Here is a 21,810-nt window from a genome sequence, read left to right as displayed (position 1 = left end):
AGGAGCGCGGGGAACGGGACACGGGGAACGGGACACGGGAACAGGAGCGCGGGGAACGGGACACGGGGAACGGGACACGGGGAACGGGACACGGGAACCAGCACACGGGGACAGGAGCACGGGGAACGGGACACGGGGACAGGAACAGAGGGAACGGCACACGGGAACCGGCACACGGGGACAGGAACACGGGGACCGGCACACACAGGGACCGGCACACGGGGAACGGGACACGGGGAACCGGCACACACAGGGACCGGCACACGGGGACCGGCACACACAGGGACCGGCACACGGGGACCGGCACACGGGGACCGGCACACGCCGCTCCCCGGCCGCGGGGTCACCCCGGAGGCCCCCGGTGCCGCACGGTGACCTTGCGGCCTCCGGGAAGGACGCAGGCGGCCGGTGACGTTCCCCGGGGTTTGGGGGGGGGGGTCTCCCCGGCCGTACCCCGCGGGGCCGAGCGGGGCCGAGAGGGGCCGAACGGGCCGGGCCCGGCGCGGCGGCCGCGGGCGCGGCCCCTTTAAGGCGCTGCCGGCGCGCGGGGGTTGGGCCCTGGCGGGCGCCGTAGCGGCGGCGGGGCCGCACCACGTGGGCGGGCGGACGGCGCTGTCCTTCGGCGGGCCCATGGTCATCCGAGCGGGCGAGATGCCGCCGGCCGCCGTGCCGGCCGCGCAGGGCGCCGAGCAGCAGCACCCGGCACCCCGCGCCAGCCGGCCCGCCGACACGCAGCAGCGCCCCGGTAAGGAACCGGGCCGGGGCCAGCGGCGGGGGCGCGGGCCGGGCTGCGGCGCCGGGGATGCCCGTCCCGAGGATGCCCGAACGAGCGGTGCGAACGCACCGCTCCCTCTGCGCCGCCGGGGCTCTTGGAGCCCGCCGGAAAGGTCGCGGGAGGCTGCGGGAGCGGGGCCGGAGCCGCGCTGGGCACCCGGGCCGGTTCCGGCCGCTCGGGCGGCTCGTCCTACCGGGGACAGCCCGGCGGAGCGGCCCGGGCGCGGCCCGAGCGGGGCCGTGCTCCCGCGGCCCGGGGGAGCTCCGTTCCTGCGGCGGAGTCGTGCTGGGGCCCGGCGGCCCCGCCGCGCCCCGGGAAGGCTCCCCGCAGCCCCGAGGCTGCGCCGGCTGCCGGGGCCGGAGGCCGCAGCGGGGCCGGGCCGCGCGGGTCCGGGTGCCCTCCCGTGCCGCAGCGGGGCCGGGCCGGGGCCGGGGCCCGGGGGAGCCGCGGGGTCAGGCGGCGCCCCGGGGCCGGGCGGGCCCGTCCCGGCGGAGCGGGAGCCCCGGGCCCGGTGAAGGTCACCTTCACGGGGCCGCTCCACCGCGCGGCCGCGGGGGGGCCCGGGCCGGGAGCGCCCGTGCCCGGCCCGCGGGGAGCGGCCCCGGCCCTCCGCGGGCCCCGTGCGCCGCTCCCGGGAGCCCGTGGGCGGCGGCGGGCGCTCCCGGCCCGGGCTGCGGGAGCCGAGCTCGTTCCGGGCACCGCGTGGCGCTGCCCGCGGAAGGACGTGCGTGCCCCGGGGGCGGTGGGCAGCGAGGGCTGCGACCTCCTCGGAGTTCGGGCTGCGGACGCCACTGACATGTTAGAAAATACTCATGAGCAAGAGCTTTCCTGGCAAGGGCAGAGGCTTGTTCGACATCTCAGCTGGAAATTGCAGGCTTAACTAGTTATTTGCTGGCTGTTCTTGCTCTGTGTTGGAGCCCGAGTGGCTCAGGGACAGCGTGCAGCTCCATGTCCTCACTGTTCTCAGCGCCAGCTCCCGGGCTGGCAGCGACCCTGAGATGCCTCCAGCTTCCCTGGGTTTGCTCAGTTTAGTGTTTGTCTCTTCAAGAACTTGGGAGCCTGAGCACCTATCTCAGGCTCAGCTCTTTTCTCTGGTCTCTGAAGCAAAAGGCACAGAAGCAGCACGGCTTGTGGCTGGCCTTCGTCCTGAGGCACGTGAATCCCCTGAGTGACCCACACATTGCTTCCATCCCCCGCTGGTTTTATGGTATCGAGGTGGATTTTTGAAGTTTGTCACCTAAAGCAAAGTTCACTGGCATTTGGTAGTGGAGCAGGTTGGATGCAGTTCAGGAGTGGGAAGCTCAGTGCTGGTAGCCTCCCCCTCTCACCCCCGTGCTGGATTTTGCAGCAAGCATCATGCCTGTAGTGCCAGCAACCGGGTTAAAAAGTTATGCAGTGTAATCTCTGCCTCTCCAACCACACTGGATTGCTGAGGGAGGATGGAAGGTGGAAAAATCCTTTGTGTGTTTCAGCACTGCACGTGCACTCTGGGGAGGAGCAGAGGAAGGTCACGCCTGGGAGCAGGGTCAGCCTGGCCACCTTGGCATCAGCCTCACAAGCTCTGGTGTTCCCAGTGCTGTGTGTGCCCTGCAGAGCACCTGTGTAGGAAGGCACTGGCTGTGTCTGGGCAGCTCTCAGTGCCTGGAGCCGTGGGCAGGCTGCGAGTGGGCTCCTTGGTGCAGAACCCCCCGAGCCGTGCCAGGCACCCAGGCTCGGGTGCTGGGCTCTGTGCCAGGCGAGAGCGCTGATGGCTGCTGCTCTCTTCCCCCAGCCTAGAAACTGTTGAGACTGCTCTGACCTTCTGAGTGCAGAAACACAAAAGCATGGACAGCTGGGGTTCCTGTAATGATTTCTGATGGGCACAGTTTTGGGTTGTTACCTTTCCTATCAGCTGGTGTGAGATCAGCCAGCCATTGTGTGCAGAGTTTCTTGGATTATTTTTATTCCTACAGTCTTCTATCCATAGAACAAGTTTCTCACGTGCTTCTAGCAGTGCTTCTAGCTACTGTAAAATGCCTTTCAACCTTGTCTTACCCAAATTTGTTTTGTCCTAGCTCAGTCCCTCTGTCCCCGAGCTCCCAGACAGCCCTGCTTTCAGACACGTCTTCCGTTAGAGCAGCGGAGAATGCAGGTGTTAATGGAAAACTGCTGTGGAGGCAAGTGTAGCTGTGCATTGGCAACAAGGTCAGAAGGCTGATTCTTAATCTGGGGATCTGCTATCGCTGTCTGTTGCCCAACCTTGGAGGTTCACTGGTGTTTTGGAAAGGACTGAATTGCTGGCAGTCAGGGTTTTTAATACGCAGCTCTTACAGGCTTGGGGGGGACAGTCGGAGGAAAGTTGTGCAAGAGAAATCCGATCACTAGTACAAGGTTAAGAAGAGGAAAGGAGTGTGATAACACAGCATCTGTATGGAAGGATGAGGGATGGGAACCCGAGGGGATCGTGTTCAGGGCGGTTCTGTCAGTGAGATAAGAGCTGAGCTCCCCCTGGAAGCTCTCTGCTCTGCCTGAGCAGCCTTGCTCCTGGGTTTCCCAGCTGAAAAGTGGAAGTAAGTAGGTCAGGAACATGCACTGAGATAAATCCACCTGCAGACTCAGAGCTGCCTCGTGCACAGTAAAACCAGCACCGTGTTGCAGAGTCCTGTGTTTACCTTCATTGTCTGTACATGACTAAACTTGGCAGCACACCCTTTTTCTGGCACAGCTTCCCAGCACTTGCTTTACTTTCCTGCATTGTGCTCCATTGGTTGTGCTGGAAAGTTGTTATTTCTAGAAGTTTTACAGGTCTGAAGTTCATGCATTTTTTAATTTGCATTTGAGAAGCAATGCCAGTCCTTGGGGCAGTGCTTGGACAGTGTGTCAAAGATGAAAACCAGCACGTGGTTCCTCCTGTGGTGGCAGTGGCTGTCACTTTTGGCAGTAGGTCAGGTTTTTGCCATAGTAGCAAGGCTCTCTCAGGATTAGCTTTTGGTTGGCATGTTTTTCTAAAAAATCATTTCCTTAGTTTGTCTTTCACGTTAAAGAGAAAGTCTCTACCACAAGCTGTTGAAGAGGCTGCAGGCTCAGAGAAGTTGTACGTAGTTATGTCCAATGACATAAAACTGCGGGATCATGAATCTTGCCAGAGCTCCAGCGGGTCAGATTAGCATGAGAGTAGCCCTGCTTCCCAGGCTCCCCACTAGCCAGCCTCCTGCCCTTGGGGCTGGATGAGACTGGGAATGGTAATGTGGATCCTGGCTGTTATCAAGCTGTGCCGTGCCGAGTACCCTGTGTGCTCTGTGTCTTTGCTGTTGGTGTCCCTGGAGCCTGCAAGGTCTCCACAGCCCAGAGGCTCAGCTGCAGGCTGGGCAGTGGTGCCAGCTGGGCTCAGGGCACTGTGTGAGCTATGGTGGGTCACTCGGTGTGCCTGGCAGAGGGGTTCCTCTGGGGCAGGCACTTTCCCGGGCTGCTGCTTGCAGCACTCTTGCAGCGCTGCGGGCGCAGCCTCCCAGTCCCATCCCCTGAGCCGTGCGTGGCCCGGGCGGCTCGGGGCAGCCACGGCTGTGGGCAAATGGACACAGCTGTGCCACGGGGCAGCTGGAGCTGCTGGGGCCATCACAGCTATCAGACCTCCCCTGCAAAACCTGCCCAGAGAGCAACAGGTTGGTTCCCTGCTCTGCTGTCCCAGAAGCTTTCTGAAACTAAGGTATGCGCAAGAGTAAAGCACAGAGACTTGGAGGATTATGGGCTGGTTCTTGGTTTCTGTCTGAAATACAATTCCTTCCTTCGGCTCTCTTGAAATTTGAGAAACATGCTCTTCCTGACACAGTTAATGTTTTTGTTGGTGCTGGTCTTTGCACTTTGCATTAGTGCTACTCTTTGTGCCTGATTTCTGTGATGTTTGAATTGTGTGTTATGGTAGCAGGGTCACCCAGACAGCCAGTTTCAAGGCTAGGTTAATGAAAATTTCGGCCAGATGGAAAGTTTACCAATTAGTTTAAATGTAGTTCCCAGATGTGGAGAGTGCAGGGTGGGTAACTCAGGGTGCCAGATGCAAAGCACAAGGCATTTCAGCAGCTCTGAGTGCCTGAGCCAACAGCTGTGGGACCCTGTGGATGTCCTGGGGCTTGGCCCTGCCCAGAGCACTGCAGGCTGCAGCCTCACCATGCTCTGCTCTCTCTCTGGGCCAATCTCAGTGGTGTGGAGCTGCTGAGAAATAAATGCAGAGCTTGTACCTCTGCCCACAGATGTCTTAGAACCAATTTGAGTTTAATGATGGCAGTAGAGCAGCTCTAATGTTTCACTGTGGGCTCTTATTAAAAAAAGTCCTTGTTGAACCTAAAGTGGGAAGTTCCTGGGAAGCTGTGGTTTCCGCAGGGGAGGCAGAGGGAGGCATCTCCACGTCTCCCACCTTCCCTGACGGGATGTCCTGCAGAAATATTTTCATTGGGGCCATCTCTGGAGCTAATGCCTATTCATTTAGTCAATTTATTTCGATTCATTAAACTATTTAGTTTCATTTGTTATTCAGCTAAAATTTAATTTGCATTTGCTGTACATTGTGAGCTCACATACACGTGTGAGCTTGCTTTGGCTGTAGTTGAAGAAATGCAGCTCAGCTTCATGAGACCTGACCAGGTGCTTCTAGGAGATTCCTCCTCTTCCCAGAGGTCTGTTTGTAAGGAGGAAGAGTTGAAGCTATCAGTACATATGAAGTCCTTCACAAAGCACAAGAAAAACACAATGCCCATGTGATCTGAAAGTTGGTGCTGGCTCTTGGGACTGAGGGGTACCCAGTGGTGAGGCCTGTCCTGTGCCAAGGGAGTTGATACCTGGATGATGCCAGCGATGGAGGGTGAGGAGCCCGTGGCTGTGGCACGGCCTCGCTGGAGGCGAGCAGTGGCCTGCTTGGCCACAAGCTCACCAGGCCCACCCAGTGCTTGGAGAGCGCTCCAGCTCCACAGTCCCTGCTTCAGTTGCCATGGTTTTCTTTAAGTAGCATGGAGACAGGAGAGGTGTTAGGGGATTGTGTGTGGTTTTGTGGTTTGTTTGTGTTTTATATGGCAGAGCAGCGTGAGAGGAGAGAAAATTCGTCTGGAAACTACTTACTGGTTCACAGCCTGAATGCTTTGTGCTCGCCTGCTTAGTATGGATGGCTGTGCCGGGCCCGGGCGTGCCATAGTAACTGCCCTCGCCTTGTAATTCAATGCATCTCACTTGCTCAGGTTTGGCACAGCGCTCGTCCCAGGCTGCACTGGTGTGGCACTCGAGATCGGGCTATTTATAACGGGCGCGGCCCGGCCGGCATCCCCCGAGTGCCTGGGAAGCCGCGTGAGCCCGGCTGCGCTGCGGGGCAGGAGAGCAGAGCCGCAGCTGCGGGAGCTGCTCCGCGCCTGGCGAGGCAGCTGGGACAGGGCCGAAGGCTGCAGTGGATGAAGATCCCCAGGCAGCACCTTGGGGAAGCTGCTGCAAGCCCACCATCCACTTCTGGTGAGCACAGGGGACGTGGGATCCTGCGTGGAGTCAGCTGCTGGTGCCCCTGTGTCCTGCCACGCTGGGGCCGAGTGGGCATTCTCTTTGGAGAAAGCGCCTGACTGCGAGAAGGCAGCGGAGGGCACGGGCTGTGCGCGGGAGTGTGCCTTGTGGGGACCTCAGTGTATGTGTGAAACACAGCTGACTCTTCTGATCCGGTGCTGCGCCAGCCAGACATGGGAAACAGCCTTTTTGCAAACTGCTGCAGGCAAGTCACCGATCTCCTCTTCCAGCCACGCAGCTCTGGCTCACCTGATGAGAGGTCGCCCCTCTTGCCAAAGTCTCCCACAAGCTGCGCTGTCTTCCCAGAGATGCCAGAAGCTGCCCAATGTGCTGGGCTGTATCCAGACATCATCCCCAGTGAGGCGGTGACTGGAAGCCTGCAGAAGGGCACTGAATACATCCAAGACCTATCTGAGACCAAGGACAAAGAAGGAATGATGACAGTTTGTGATAAGAGCAGTTTGAGACCTGGCGTCAGCACGGTTGGCCTGCTCCAGCGGACAGAGGCATCCCGTGCAGTGGCTGTCCTTCCAGCCGACCTTGGGGACAGGCCGGCAGGGCTGGCTGATCATGCTCAGTCACTTGAGGCCTGCCAGAGCTGTGTGAAACTTGAGGACAGCGGCTTAGCCCACAGATCCTGCCGCCGGGAGGAGCACGTGGCAGCAGCTGACGGCAGAGCGGGCCCCGGAGCACATTCCGCTGGCCAGGGCCACGGCGAGGGGCGAGCGGCCGTGCACCTGCACACAGCCTCAGCGGCTCCAGACAGCGTGCTGAAGTGCAGAGGTCCTGCTCCCTCCCCAGGGAGCCCCGGGACAGCGTCCTCTGCTCTGCCATCAAGTGCAGGGAGAACCCTGCCAGGACAAAGTGCAGTTGTGCTGCCTGTTCCCCCTGGTGAGGTGTCACCCAAGGCTCAGAACACAAGTGCTGGTTTTGTGACAGAGCCTAATGCCTGCCCCAGCAGAAGGTCAAGCTGCGATGCTGATTCCCAGGCCCAGGTTCTGTCCTCAAAGCAGCAGCAGCAGCAGAAGAAGAAGAGGAAGAAAAAGAAGCTTCCTCTCCCAGGTGCTCTGTCCTGCTACATGGAGCCGCCACACCATATGCCCCTCACAGGGGTGGGTGGCTGTGTGTGGGATGGGGCAGCACAAAGGAGAGGGGAGGGGTGCAGAGGTGATGTTTTAACTTCACAGGTGAAGGAGGAAGGTGGCGAATTATCCCACCTGGGTGTGTACCACGGAGGGACCTGTCTGTGCCTTGTTCATGTCAGCAAAGCAAACTTAAGGGTGTTTTGCTTGTCTTTTTCTCAGTTCATAAGGTAAATCCCTCTTTTGTTTGTAACTGCAAACGTGGTCCTTGTAAAGGATGGGAGTGGATCTGCCCAGCCCAGCCTGCAGCAGGTTGTGTGGAAGTGTGCAGCTGTGAGGGACCATCACAGGGAGCCTTTGGCTTCCTTCAGCTGTGTGCAGGTTGAGGACAGGCCTGAGCTGCGGGGGTGCAGCAGCTCCATCAGCTGTGCTGAGGATGGGATGTTCCCTCCCTTCCTTCACCTGGTACATTATTGCAGCGCAGTGCGGACAGTGGGCCCCAGCCAGCTGGCCTCTCAAAATGGCACTGGAGCTGATAATAGGAAATGCATTCCAAAAGTTGGTGCTGGTAAAGGTAGGGGCTTTAATTTTTAGTTTTGTCCCTCTAACAATTTCTCCAGTTACTAAATGTAGGGAAGGAAACTCCCCACTGACAGAGCAGTCCCTGCAGACCAGGCTAACTCCCAGCAACATAGTGTCGCTGACTTCTGGATCCGATAATCTTTGAAAAGGATTTGTGTCTGACTTTGGTTTAGAAGATTTGTTTGAACATAAATCAGTTATTAACCAGCTCTTCCCAGGATCTGTGCTGTCTATCGCTGTGTGCAGCCAGCAGGTTTTGGGTTCAGGTGTGGCCCTCCCTCACGCCAGGATCTGCGCACAGGGGTTTGCCAGGTGCCACTGCCGCAGCCTGGCTGTAAATAGGAAGCGTGATTAAAGCAGGCCCTGTCGCCCTGGCGTGTGACCTCCTTGTCCAGGCGCAGAGATGAAACCTAATCCTCCGTCTGATCCTTTGTGCCAGGTGTGCCCGCAGACGGGCGGGTGCGGGTCGCTGCCCCGGAGCGGCGGTGCCCGGCCGCGCTCTGCTCCGGTGCCCGGCCGCGCTCTGCTCCGGTGCCCGGCCGTGCTCTGCTCCGCTCTGCTCCGGTGCCCGGCCGTGCTCCGCTCTGCTCCGGTGCCCGGCCGCGCTCCGCTCTGCTCCGCTCTGCTCCGGTGCCCGGCCGTGCTCCGCTCTGCTCCGGTGCCCGGCCGCGCTCCGCTCTGCTCCGCTCTGCTCCGGTGCCCGGCCGTGCTCCGCTCTGCTCCGGTGCCCGGCCGTGCTCCGCTCTGCTCCGGTGCCCGGCCGCGCTCCGCTCTGCTCCGCTCTGCTCCGGTGCCCGGCCGCGCTCCGCTCCGCTCCACGTGTGCGCAGGGATTGCTCGCTGTGCTCAGGGCAGCAGTGAGAACACCGCGTTACAGCACGGGCCGGAGCTCGGCAGCCTCCGCCACACCTCGGCTACAAGCTGCAGGTCGAGTGCAGGAGGAGGGTCCTTGCTGGGGCACAGGCACATCCCTTGGAATGACAGGGGAGACCAGCGGTCACAGCCTTTGGTTGAGACCACGAGCCTGCGTGTCGAGGCCGAGGTGACCCGGCAGGGATCTCCATCTGCAGCAGCGAGCAGGAGCAGGGTGGTAAGCCGGAGGAGCGGCCGGGTTTGCCCCCAGAGCGGGTGGAACCGCTTCCCTGTGACTCAGGCACCTCCCGTGAGCCATCTGGGCTGCAGCGCATGGCAGCGAGAGCCGGCAGCCAGACACGGCTGCCCGCCTGTTTGGGGCTTGAAGTGAGAGCAAGGAACAGGAGAGAGGTCTCTGCAGGTGTCTTTAAGGTGTTCCTATGCCTCCTCCTGCTGTGTCAAGTAGGCTGACATCCTGTGAAATCCACGATGCACCTCCCTGTGCGCTGGCACTGCTGAGGCCGCGGCACGGTCGGGCTGCAGCGGGTGGGAGGAACTGGTGACCCACTTTAAGGCAGGTGGGTGCAGCTCTGCTTCCCTCAGGGACCACATCAGCTAAGTCAGCACCCAGCAGGCAGCACGGCCTGCAGGCCAGCTCGCACTTCCTTGAAACATACCCATTCTGTACAGAGCCCCTCTGGAAAGCCTTGCCTGGCTCACTTCTGAGGGTTAACTGGCTGCGCAGCAGATCTTTCCCAGTCCAGACTTAACTTTCGTTTCTAAACTTAAGACTTTGCTGGCTGCAGCTAGATCCTCTAGCATAAGGAGTCATGAAGGTGTTGCCTCTACATGTCTCTTGTCACAAAGTGCAGAGCTGTGGTGGCCTGGCCTGCACTCAGGTAAGGAAAAGAGGGGTGGAAGGTGTGAACATGTTGTATTTATGCAGACTAGGAGGAGTATTCCTATTTCTGAAACACTAGGTAGTTTGAGGCTCTTACACCACTGAGCAGTGAAAAGCAGAAGTGTGGTCCTGGCTGGTAACTTTCCCTTGCTGTGTTCAGATTTTCCTGTCTCACTTGGCTTTGCTGCTGAAGGTGTTTGCTGTTCTCCAACTGACGTGTGCATGGGTTGCAGTGCCAGTCTTCCTTTCAGCCAAATTCTGTCTCCTTTCTGGCTACCACAGCAGGAACAGAAGTGATCCTGCCCTGCTTGGGTGGGCAGGGGCTGGGCCAAGCCTGGCTCGGGCACCTGGCAGGTCATCCTGTCTGCAGTGCTGGTAGCCCCAGGTGTAGCATTTCCCTGGTGGCTTGTCTGCACTCCCTCCAGATCCCCACGTGTTCAGGCAGCCCAGGAGTATGGCTGTGCTGGCTGTAGGGTGTGACGAGGGGCTCTCCCCAGCCCTTTGGGCATGGTGTGGTTTTTCTGAAACCACATCTCTTGAGGCACTCTTGCATGGAGCTTTTCTTCCTCCTTTCTAGCATGACAGCAGCTTGCTGAAGCCAGAGCCAGTCTCGTCTGACTTGCCCATGGCTTCATCTGTCAAAGAAATGAGCAGCAAGTGCTGGGGACATATGCACAGTGACAGGGAACATGAGCAGCAGCTGCTGAGCTGCTGAAGGCAGCCGAGGCTGCGTGAGGTAGCTCTGCTACCTGCTGCCTTTTGGAATGGCTGTGCTCTCATTGCGTTTTTGCCCTTTCACCATGTCCTCAGTCAGCCCTGACAGTCGTCTCTGAGGGTTTGCTGTTGGCAGTCATCATCTGGGGCAGGGACATGACCCTCCAGGGATGCTTTTGCAGGGCTTGTTGCTGCAGCCTCATGTTGTGCTCCAGAGGTGTGCAGGGGGATGTGGTGTTGCCATCCCTTCTCTGGGTTATTGTGAAGACTGGATGACTTGTCTGGGCTGCAGGAGCAGTTAGGGCTGATGGAGAAGAACTGGCTGTGACAGCTGTAGGTCCTCAAGCCACAGCACCAGTCTAGGAGGTGAGGGAGGCTGAGCTGCCATTTCCCCTGGAGTGGGGACTGGTGCCTTGCTGGGAGGTGAGGATGAGGAGAGACACCTGCCAGATGGAGCTGGCTGCAGGGCTGCAGCCTCGAGGCATTAGCCTGGCTTGCAGCTGTCCTGACCCTGTGCAGCCTTTCAGAAGGGCTGTTTCTGCTGCCTGGGAAAGCGCCCCACCTGCTCCATCTGTGCTGCCTGCAAGTGGGTGCCTGAGAGCACCGAGCTGGAACTGCTGCTGCGTGTGACCTTGGGGTGCAGCTGAGTGTGCTGGGCCAGCCCTGCTGGGAGCACAGGCTGAGGGACACGATGCCTGCTGTTCTCCAGCACCACTGCCCGGGCGTGCAGGGTGGGGTGGGGTGGTGCCCCTGGGGCACCGGCCTGGCATGCTGGGGGCAAGGGGTACTCTGCCATCTCCCAGAGTTGCTATCAGCAGCTCTTTCCACTCTTCCAACTTCTCCTGGCAGCCCCTTAGTCCTCTTTAGTGTGGTCCCCAGCCTGGTTCAGAGGATGTAGGCTCCTCTAGGAGACTGGCAGCTTGCTAGATCTTATCAGCTCTCTGACGCTATCCAGCTCATTGGAAAAGAAAACAAACCATTGCAGAGCTGTGAGGTGGGTGCAGAGAGCTCCCCAGCCCTGTGACACATCTGTCTAAAGGAGCACTTAAAATGTCGTCACCATTTTCTTGAATAAAAGTGCTTAGGCAAAGCCTCACCCTGGCACCATGGGATCTCTGCAAAGTATTTTGGAAATGCCGAGGGTGGCCAAATGTGGGCAGGGCCGTGGGAGCTGTGTGCCTGTGGAGTAACCGGGCTGCCACGTGAGCGCAGCGCTGCCCGCTGGCCTCCCTCTCCCTCTGCTCTGTAACGTGTTGGTGCAGAGGTTACAGCTGCCTCCAGGCCGCAAAGCACCACACACCCTTTTTTTTTTTTTAATTAAGAGGCTTCTTAAGACAGCTCAGTGTGATGTACACTGACCCATCCTTCCTGCTCTCCTTCCCTCCCCTCTCTGCACATGGTTTGTGGAAGATGCAAACACCGCTGGCAAGTGAGAGCACCTTAATTATGTTGTGAGGAAAGGGAGGGAAGGGCCTGGCACACCTCTGCCTAGTGAACAGCAAGTGCAGAATAAAACCCTGCCTTTTAGCCCCTGATTAGCTCAGGCTTTGCAGTGTCCGAGCCAGTCTCTGCAGCCCAGTGGAGAGGACCTTGTCTGAACCCCTCTCTTCTTGCCCAGAGCACCCGTCTGGCGTGGCACTGATGAATGGCAGCGGCCCGCATGACAGCCTCAAGGGCGAGAAGGATGCCAAGCAGAATGGCCATGAGGAGGCTGACCCGGGAGAAGACGGGAACGACCAGGAGGTCATCGTCATACAGGATACGGGATTTACTGTCAAGATCTGTGCACCAGGGATAGAGCCCTTTTCCCTGCAGGTACCTGCCCTCACCAGCTGGGGAAGGGAACAGAGGTGGTGGGGAGTATTTGAGCTGGACCCTTTCAGCCAGGCAGGCAGGGAAGGAGACGGTGCCTGGGAAAGGCCCCTGTTAACCCTCACAGTCTGGACAGGACCTTCAGGCTGCTCGCAGCTCCCTGACCTGTCTTGTCTTCTGACCAGGACTCAGTGGGGAAGGAGGCAGCAAAGGATGGAGGGTGCAGGAGACTGCCTGGCCAGTGCCTTGGGAGAAATGAAGGAAGAAGGGACGTGAGCAAGAGGCTGCCTAGCCCAGGCCTGCCTGGGCATTGCAAGGACAGGGAGAGTGTTTCGTTCTGGATCCCAGGTGTGGAGCAAGGGGAAGGAGAACTCACTGCGGTGTAGCTCTTTGTCCATCACAGAGGGGCTTGGCTATGGAGCTGAGCACAGGGAAAATGGCCTTCCCACTTCTGGGCTGTTTTAAAGAAGTGTTGTGAAAACGTGATTTCTGGGCCTGAATGAGGAAAGGAAAATCCCTTACTTGCTCAGCAGTTATGACATGATGCTGCTTCAGGCCAGCCTGGGTTTGGTACAGTGACAGGTGCTAACACAGCTCAGGGAGCTCAAGCACCGGCCTGAAGAGCAAGGGAACGATGCAGTCTCCACTTCCCTCTGCATGGAGAGCTCTGCCTCATGTCATGAGGACAGTGATGTACTGCCAGGTCAGGATGGGCTCTGATGGGCCTGGTTCATAGTCCCATTTAGCTTGATAAGTCACCAAAAACTATCTGAATGAAGTATCTCTTAGTATTGGGGAGAGGCATCTGGAATCTAAACCCAGTGGGAAGTTCTTATCTCCCCAAGACTGGCAGAGAGTGCGGCAAAATCCCATCCCCTGTGGAAATAGCTGCATCTCAGACTGGCTTTTTGTCTCCTTTAAATCCCCCTGGCTGTTAGTTTTAATAGGCTAATAATAGCAGGCCGTGTTGTTTACAGCAGCTTATGTAAACTACCTGAGTCCTCTGGGTTTTCCAGCAGTGTCAGTGGTGCTGGAGCAGAGCAGGGAGGTGGGGGAGCAGCCCCGGTGCTCAGGGCAGCTCTGGCCTCCCCTGAGCCGTGTGGAGGTGTGGCACTGGCACAGACACACCACGCATGGGGAGGAAGAACTGGGCTGTTTTCCATGTGCAGCATTCAAGGTCTCACCACTAGTGTGGTGTGAGTGGATAAGGGAAGAACCCCGCTTCCCTCCCACCTTCTGTTCCTTGCTGCCCTCTGTCACCTCTGTCCCACGCCAAGTGCTTGGTGCAGTGCCTGGCTGTTACATCTCTGGGTGCCAAGCCCGTGGGGTGGAACTGAGGTGGCTGACCCTGCCAGAGGTGACAGTGCCCTCCCAGCAGGAGCAGAAATGATCTTCCTGGGAAGGGAGGTACAGTCTACCTTTCCAAGCCTGGAGAGAGAGGTCGGAGAGGTTTTTGTTATTGCAGCTGAGGGGCAAAGTTTGGCAAGAGCATGTGGGAGGGTAAACAATAATTGTCTGGGTTCTTACCTTCTAAAGGTTTCTCCTCAAGAGATGGTGCAAGAAATCCATCAAGTTTTGATGGACCGGGAGGATACCTGCCATCGGACCTGCTTCTCCCTGCAGCTGGATGGCAACGTCCTGGATAACTTTGCTGAGCTGAAGACGATTGAAGGACTGCAGGAGGGCTCGCTGCTGAAAGTGGTGGAAGGCAAGTTCCTTCAGACTGGGGAGGGAATGAGTGAGGGTGTTCTTAGGGAGCGATTTTGGCCACCTGTCAGCTCTTTCCTGTGGTTCCATTTTGAGACCTGTGTGCCAAAGGAGTCAGCAACTGTCTAATTCCAGTTTCTTCCCTCACTTTTTGGTCGTCAGAGCCATACACAGTGCGAGAAGCCAGGATACACGTGCGCCACATCCGGGACCTTCTGAAGAGTCTTGACCCATCAGATGCTTTCAATGGTGTGGACTGTAACTCATTGTCCTTCCTGAGTGTCTTCACTGAAGGAGACCTGGGAGGTATGGGTCAAAAAGACTTCTCTGGTGTGATCAGTTGTTCCCTTCCCTGACTCCTTGCTTAGTTAAACACACAGTAACAATCAGCTGTCCTGTGTCAGAGTGCAGGAGTGCAGAGAATACTTGGAGTACTTCTGCATCCCTCTTTGAACGATGACTGGGGGAAGGAATGCTGCACTTCTCAGAACTGACTTTGTGTCTCTCTCCGTTCTAGACAGTGGAAAACGGAAGAAGAAAGGTACTGAAATGGAACAAATTGACTGCACCCCTCCTGAACATATCCTGCCAGGTAGCAAAGAGAGGCCCCTGTGTGCCCTTCAGCCCCAGAACAGAGACTGGAAGGTAGAGTTCTCCTGTGTCATTGAAACAGCTGCTGGCACATTCTTCACAGCAAACTGGTGGTCAGGGATTGAAAGCTGAGCTGAAGTGGACTTTGGGATTTGCTCTGCTTGGTGCTTAACAAGTGCTGGGATAGCACTGCTTAGCCAAAAGAATAAAGTCCAGGAGCTGGTGTGCAAAACACTGGACATGGAGTCTGGACATCTGCAGAGTGTGGAAGGGTCAGGCTTGCTGGGCTGGGTGGAAGAGAAGGGAAAGCAGCATTCCTCTGCAAAGTCCTGGAGACAGGATCTGCAGGTCACTACAGATTGCCCTTAGCTTTCCCATGCCCTCCCACTCAGATTCTGTTTAGAAGCTGCCATTTGAAAACAAGTACAGCAAGAAATCCATACCCTGTGCAGCCCAAAGGCCCAGGGTGTCTGTTTTCACCCATGTCTCACGGTGTGAAAGGCAAACTGGTGGACTGCAGAGGGCTCAGGAAGCTGTGCTCTGGAGACCAGGTGCGTTTGTAAGCTCTGTTTCTGGAACCGAGCAAGGGCAGCAGGTAAAAGGGATCTGGCATGTACATTGAGTGACTCTAACTCAAAGAAATTAGTTCCTGCTGACAGGAGTTGCTTCTGTTGTGCTCTCCTGTAGCCTTTGCAGTGCCTAAAGGTTTTGACGATGAGTGGCTGGAACCCTCCACCCGGTAACCGCAAGATGCACGGGGATCTCATGTATTTGTACGTCATCACGGTGGAGGATCGGCACGTCAGCATCACTGCCTCCACTCGGGGATTCTACTTGAATCAGTGAGTAACTGAGATTCTGCCTGTCCTGCCCTGCAGCAGCCAACTGGAAAACAACTCGAAAACAAACAGTTGCAGCTCTTTTTGTTTTTTCCTGTGGCAGAAACAGCCTATTTTAATTCGCCGCTCACATGGGTTTGTGGGAGTTGCTATACTGGATTGGGCTGTTCAGTTATGCCTGGTACCACTTCTCCACAGTGGCTAAATGCCTGGTGCTTTAGGGAAAGTTTAAACATCCCATAATGTCATCAGCTATTTAGAGCATTTTGAGTTGGGAGGAAATTCCTTCCTGACTATTGCAACTATCACATTTTGCCCTGAAGCAAAAGCACAGCCTGTCAGAACTGCCTGAGCTGGGTGCAGATTTGACTACAAATAATTTCTTTTTTTGCTTTTTTAATGGTAACTGTGAGAGGCTGTTGTGTCTATGCCTGTTGGAGCAGCTATGCTGAGGGGGTTCTCTGTTAAGCAAAGGCACCTTTGGTGTGTTTGGGAAGTTCTGTGAAATCAGTCATTCCCAGCTATAAAAATAGAAGGCTCTCTAGATCCTGGGGATGGCTGAAAAAGTTCTAAATTAAAAAGCCATCAGGGCCAGGTACAGGGTCACACTGGCTGTTTCATGCGGGGAGACTGGGTAAGGTCCTTGCTGCCCATCTGCCTCTTGGCCCCATGGTCTCTCTCCCACAGGCAAGGGCACATGTGTGCGTGTATGAAGAGCTCTCAGTCATGTTCCATGTTCCTGGGGTGTGGAAAGTCTCAGGTATGACAATGGCTTTTGACTGTTTCTTTTTTTTTTTTTTCTCTTGCAGGTCTACTGCATACAACTTCAATCCCAAACCTGCGAACCCCAGTTTTCTCAGTCATTCCTTGGTGGAACTACTCAACCAGATCAGCCCTACCTTCAAAAAAAACTTCTCTGCTCTGCAGAAGAAACGGTAGCAGTGCTTCTTCCTCTCTAGTTCCTTGGGCAGCCCAGTGTAAAGTTGGGGAGGCTGAGCTCATTCTGGGAGCTGGATGCCACTGGTGCAGCAGGGATTGCAATGTCTGCTTCTCTGAGCTCGTGTAGTGCTGGGTGGTTGGGACACGTGAGTGGAAGCTGCAAGGACCACAGAGCACCCGAGTGAACGACGGGGCAGCACCCTGAGGATCTCCCTGATCCACAAAAGAGACTGAAGCATAAATATCATTGAAAGTAACACAAGAGGGCTTTGTGTAGGCTTACAGTGGCAAGAGGTTGGTTATTTTAAACATGTCTGTGCATGTTAATATTCTGTAATTTCCTCTAGCTCCTATAATAATAACACAACAATGAGGCATTGTTTGATTCTCCCGTCCTTGCTGCAGGAACCATTTGTTCTGCTCCAGGACAGTGGATCCTGTGCAAAAGCCTGTCATTCTTCAGAGTCACTTAATGAACTGCCTCGGCTCAGCAGGGAGTGGACTGATAGGCACATTGTGTGGCTTTTGGGAGCTCTGCTCCTGCTTCATTAAGGAGATGAAAGTGACATTAGACGAGGGCTGAAATTAGCAGCAGCCTCCAGCCACCACTGTGACTATCTGGCCATTTAAAAATTGCTGTACTGTGTTGCTTCTTGGGCCAGAAGTAGCTACAGATGAGCCCCCAGCCCCTGCAGAGAGCAGACAGATTACACGAGAACCCTTCAGCAGTGCCTGGGTTTCCACTGTGCGCCGCTCTTACATCGTGACCTGTAGGGACCAGTGTGAAAGCACAGGGAAAATTCTCTTGGAATAGAAAGGATTCTTCCTTTATAAGTGTCTAATTGTTATTTCTCCCAAACTAGGGTTCAGAGACACCCCTTTGAGAGGATAGCCACTCCTTTCCAAGTGTACAGCTGGACGGCTCCGCAAGCAGAGCACGCCATGGACTGTGTCCGGGCAGAGGATGCCTACACCTCCAGACTGGGCTATGAGGAGCACATACCTGGACAGGTACTGGGCTTGCTCTGCCCGATGACACGGGCAAGAGTTTTGCTGCCGGCTGTGCCGAGAACAAGTTAACTTCCAAAAAGTAACCTCTGTTATTTGTGGGAGTGTTTTGGTCATCAAAGGAAAGCTTGCAGGAGTCCTTGTTCTTCACAGGGCTCTTGACTGCGGGGGCTGTGCTGCTCAGGCTGCAGCTCCATGAGCACAGAAGTGACTGAGAGGAGCAGCTTCTGTGTTTATAAATTCCATGTGTTTATAAATTCTGTGTTTATAAAATTCCATGTCCCTTCTCTGAAGGGTGCCACTGCACAGGAGGCAGAACACTCCCTCGTGCCAGTCAGGCCTGGAATGGCTCTTGTGTCTCTGAGCAGACTGCTCCAAATGCTTCAGCTGCAGCTTTCTAGCACAAAGTGGTGCAGGGCAGCAATGGCCAGCCGTGGGCAGCACATGCCTGCAGTGTGCCCACAGCACTGGCTAATGACACCTGCCCCGTGCTGCCCCTTTAGTGCCCCTGCACGGGCTGGGCTGATGCAAGATCTGTCCCAAACTGCTGTTGAATGAAGTCCACTCTTGAGGTGTGTTCATTCCTGCTGCTAAGTCACTTCCTCTGAGCTCTTCAGCAGTCTGAATTCTTGCCCCTTCCTCTCCCTTCTCTCCCAAAATGCCTTGTGAAGCAGGAATGCTGCCTTGCCAGCCCCTTCCCACACAATGCATTGCATCCCACAAGGGTTTCCCTCCCTCTTTCAGACCAGAGACTGGAATGAAGAGCTGCAGACCACACGGGAGCTGCCACGCAAGAACCTGCCTGAGAGGCTGCTGAGAGAACGAGCCATTTTCAAGGTAACTTTGGGATATGCAGGCAGCTCCGCTCACAGCAGTGCAAGCCAGCGACCTGCCTGCCTGCTGAAAGGCTATTGGGAGGAGGGGAGCAAAGGAGAAATTTGCAGGGAGCTTTGAGAGCGTGGGGGCCCGTCCTGACCCCGCTTTCTCTCATGTGCCTCCAGGTTCACAGTGACTTCACTGCAGCAGCAACACGAGGTGCTATGGCTGTCATTGATGGCAATGTCATGGCCATCAACCCCAGCGAGGAGACCAAGATGCAGATGTTCATCTGGAACAACATTTTCTTCAGCCTGGGCTTTGACGTCCGTGACCACTACAAGGACTTTGGTGGAGACGTTGCTGCTTATGTGGCTCCTACCAATGATCTCAATGGCGTGAGGACCTACAACGCTGTGGATGTGGAAGGGCTGTACACGCTGGGGACTGTCGTGGTGGATTACAGAGGTTACAGGGTGACAGCCCAGTCTATTATTCCTGGCATCTTGGAGCGGGAGCAGGAACAGAGTGTCATCTATGGGTCAATAGACTTTGGCAAGACAGTTGTGTCACACCCCAAGTACCTGGAGCTGCTGGAGAAGACCAGCAGGCCGCTGAAGATCCAGAAGCACAAAGTTCTCAACGACAAGAATGAGGAGGTGGAGCTGTGCTCCTCAGTAGAGTGCAAAGGCATTATTGGCAATGATGGGCGTCACTACATCCTGGACCTGCTACGCACTTTCCCTCCAGATCTAAACTTCCTGCCTGTTGAAGGGGAGGAGATGCCAGAGGAATGTAAGAAAATGGGGTTCCCCAAGCAGCACAGACACAAGCTTTGCTGTCTCCGTCAAGAGCTTGTTGATGCCTTTGTAGAACACAGGTGAGCAGCGCTCCCCTCTTCCTCCACCTGCAGCTGGTCAGGTCATGGTTCAAGTCAGGACCTTGCTGCACTGTCCTGGGAACATCCCAGCAGAGCTCCCAGGAGTGAGCAGCTAATTGCCCTATTGCTTGGCAGTGTAAATGCAGTTACAGGAACTTAATTAACAAGAGGGGAGAACAGTAGGGATTTGGACAGGGAGCCAGGGAAAGAGATGGTTTGTGTTTTAGTCTCCAGATCTACTGTTGTTGATTCCTGCCCAAACATTTAGAAGTTCTTCTTTCCCTGCAGGTGTCCTTTCCACTTGATGGCTAGGGAATGGGAAGGATTTATGCTTCTTTTTAAGGCTTTCCCAATGTCCTGAAACGTTTGTTTCTAGAGGCTGGAAAAAATCCTGTGGGCACTGCTGTAGGCGTGTTTGTGGTGGGATGTGTGGCTCACTTGGTGCTGGCGAGGTAGGGGAGCTCAGGGAGCGGGACAGGTTCCAGACGTGTGGTGCTCTGGGATTCTGCTGTGCTGAATTGCCCTTTCCCTTTGCTGCAGGTATCTCTTATTCATGAAGCTGGCTGCGCTGCAGCTGATGCAGCAGAAAGCCAACAAGCAGGAGAGCTCAGCTGCGCTGGAAAATGGTGCCTGTGCAGAGAATGGCGCTGCAGACAGCGAGAGGCCTGAGTCAGAGGATGGGAAAATAGACGACAGCGTGACTGGGCTTGATCAGGTGAAGGAGCTCGCTGAGACCATCGCGTCTGATGATGGAACAGGTATTTCATCCTCAGCACCAGCTCCCCGGTGGGCTGGCACTGGTGGGAGCTGTGCCAGGCTGGGGGTGGTTGGGCTGATTGATGGTGGTTAAACAGGACAAGCACTGGCTGCCTGTCAGTGTTGCCTGGCCTCTTTGTTAGAGCTGATGAACGTCTCGCCCCTGGGGGCAGGTGTCTGAACCCAGCAAGGCCACCAGCCCCTCAAGTCTTCCCTGGGAGCAAGAGCCCAGCCAGGCTGGCCTGGGGAGGGCTGGGGCCAGGCAGGAGGCCAGCAGTGCATGGGCACCTTTGGGAACCCCAGGCTTGGATTTCTGAGAGCACGTGCTTGGAAGTGGGGACATCCATGGGGTTTTTGGGTCATCTTACGTGCTCTTATTCAGACTTTGCAGCCATTCTCCTTTACAATTGACTGTTTTTATAATGGATTTCTTCAGAATGTGCCATCATTGCTCTTTTTAGTAACAAAACTTAATTTAATAGCTAGGTCTGTCATTTCCTGAACTCCACATTCATTTTTTATTCTGTTTTTCTTCCTGCTCCAGTGGATCCCAAAAGCAGAGAAGTGATTCGGAATGCTTGCAAGGCTGTAGGCTCCATTAGTGACACATCATTTGATATTCGGTTTAACCCAGATATTTTCTCACCAGGTATGTGTACCAGAGCTGGGACCAGCCCTTCAGAGGGTGGCTGTGTCCAGCCAGCTGCACACAAACACTGCTGTAGCCAAGACTGTTGCTGGCTTTTGTTTGGCTGGGCAGGGTGCAGGGCTCTGTGTGAAGCACGCAGATGCAGAGGAGGGGAAGCAGCAATGGATTGCAGTGCTGGAGCTGCCAAGTGCAGGCAGGGAGCATCTCCCACCCCTGGGGGAGGGCTGTGCTGCCAAGAATCCTCCTGTGATTCTCCAGCACCCCAGCCATGAGACCACGTGAAAAGAAGCAGAGGGAGGAAAAAAATCAAATTTGGTCCTCACGTAGTAGTTTACACAAAAAATAACACTTGTAGTTGAACAACTGATGTTGGGACCTCAGTGAGGGGCTGGGTTTGTTTTAGTAGCATTTCAGTGAGTAGTCACAGTGCCCTTTCACATGCACACATCGGGCACAGGCATCACACATGAATTTCCATTACTTGGAGCCATATTTTTTATTGGGAAATTGAGACGCTCCCAGAGTTTCTAGGGGTGAATACTGGGGCAGCGTGCAGGAGAATGGCCAAACCATTGAGTTTGAACAGCCCAGCCACTGCCTGAACACAGCAGCCAATGCTCTTCCCATCAAAACATTTATAGTTTGAGAAGTTTTGAAGCATCTTTAATTCCAGGGAGACAATTACTCTTCACTTTTTACCTGCTCTATGTACTTTGTGGGGAGGGCTTGTTGCTGTGAGTTGCTGTGGTTGATGTGTTTTCTCTTTTCCTCTCCCAGGTGTTCGCTTCCCGGAGTCCAGCAAAGAGGAGGTGCAGGACCAGAAGCAGCTGCTGAAGGATGCTGCTGCCTTCCTGCTGTCGTGCCAGATCCCAGGCTTGGTAAGGAGCCCAGAGCCAGCAGTGATGCTGCCCTCAGAGCTTGGCTGCTCTCAGCAAGCCGTGGCCCTGGTGACCTCTGGGACAGCAGCTTTGCCTGAGCAGCTGCAGGCTCTGGCACCGTGGGGGAGCACAGGGAACAGCATGAGCATTGCGTGCAAGGCACGAGGGGTTTTCCTTTTCCCATCTTACATCATGGCACAATTTTCTCACCTCAGTCCAACAAAAAATTTTTGGCACTGGTAATTAAAGCTATTGCTAAGAGTTTGGGACAATAGAGACCACATAAGCCATCCTCCCTAGCCCTGGGCATCCTTCACAGCTTATTGTTTTAGCTGACCCTGGCTGTGACTCAGTCGGTGACTAATAATTTGAAGTGAACTGGGAAATTGTTTTTACTAATAGCAGTCATTAAAAACTCCTTCAGTAAGTCTTAAGCATTTTGGATGTTACCCATGCACCTGGCCACATAAGAAATCCCAGTTTCTCCTTTCCTGGGATGCTTGCTGAGTTGATGGC

General features: G+C 55.7%; 1 protein-coding gene across 2 annotated transcripts in view; it reads left to right on the top strand.

The window, feature by feature from the left end:
- The first annotated feature begins 630 nt into the window (after nt 1-630).
- CLUH (clustered mitochondria homolog) overlaps nt 631-21,810 on the top strand; it is a 32,996-nt gene continuing 11,816 nt past the window's right edge. The window contains exons 1-13 of one of the 2 annotated variants that reach the window (XM_053961168.1): nt 631-745; nt 12,038-12,234; nt 13,768-13,939; nt 14,101-14,244; nt 14,456-14,583; nt 15,217-15,371; nt 16,178-16,303; nt 17,171-17,318; nt 18,060-18,152; nt 18,317-19,011; nt 19,552-19,769; nt 20,312-20,416; nt 21,194-21,294. In XM_053961168.1, coding sequence (XP_053817143.1) covers nt 631-745; nt 12,038-12,234; nt 13,768-13,939; nt 14,101-14,244; nt 14,456-14,583; nt 15,217-15,371; nt 16,178-16,303; nt 17,171-17,318; nt 18,060-18,152; nt 18,317-19,011; nt 19,552-19,769; nt 20,312-20,416; nt 21,194-21,294 — 2,397 coding nt within the window. Of the gene's footprint in view, nt 746-6,442; nt 7,352-12,037; nt 12,235-13,767; nt 13,940-14,100; nt 14,245-14,455; nt 14,584-15,216; nt 15,372-16,177; nt 16,304-17,170; nt 17,319-18,059; nt 18,153-18,316; nt 19,012-19,551; nt 19,770-20,311; nt 20,417-21,193; nt 21,295-21,810 lie in introns of those variants that run through there. The other variant, XM_053961169.1, reaches the window with a different exon arrangement.

The sequence above is a fragment of the Vidua chalybeata genome, chromosome 20 (genome assembly GCF_026979565.1).
Source record: "Vidua chalybeata isolate OUT-0048 chromosome 20, bVidCha1 merged haplotype, whole genome shotgun sequence".
Lineage (NCBI taxonomy): Eukaryota > Metazoa > Chordata > Aves > Passeriformes > Viduidae > Vidua > Vidua chalybeata.
Note: the sequence above shows the minus strand (reverse complement) of the source record. Positions and strands in the feature narration are given on the sequence as shown.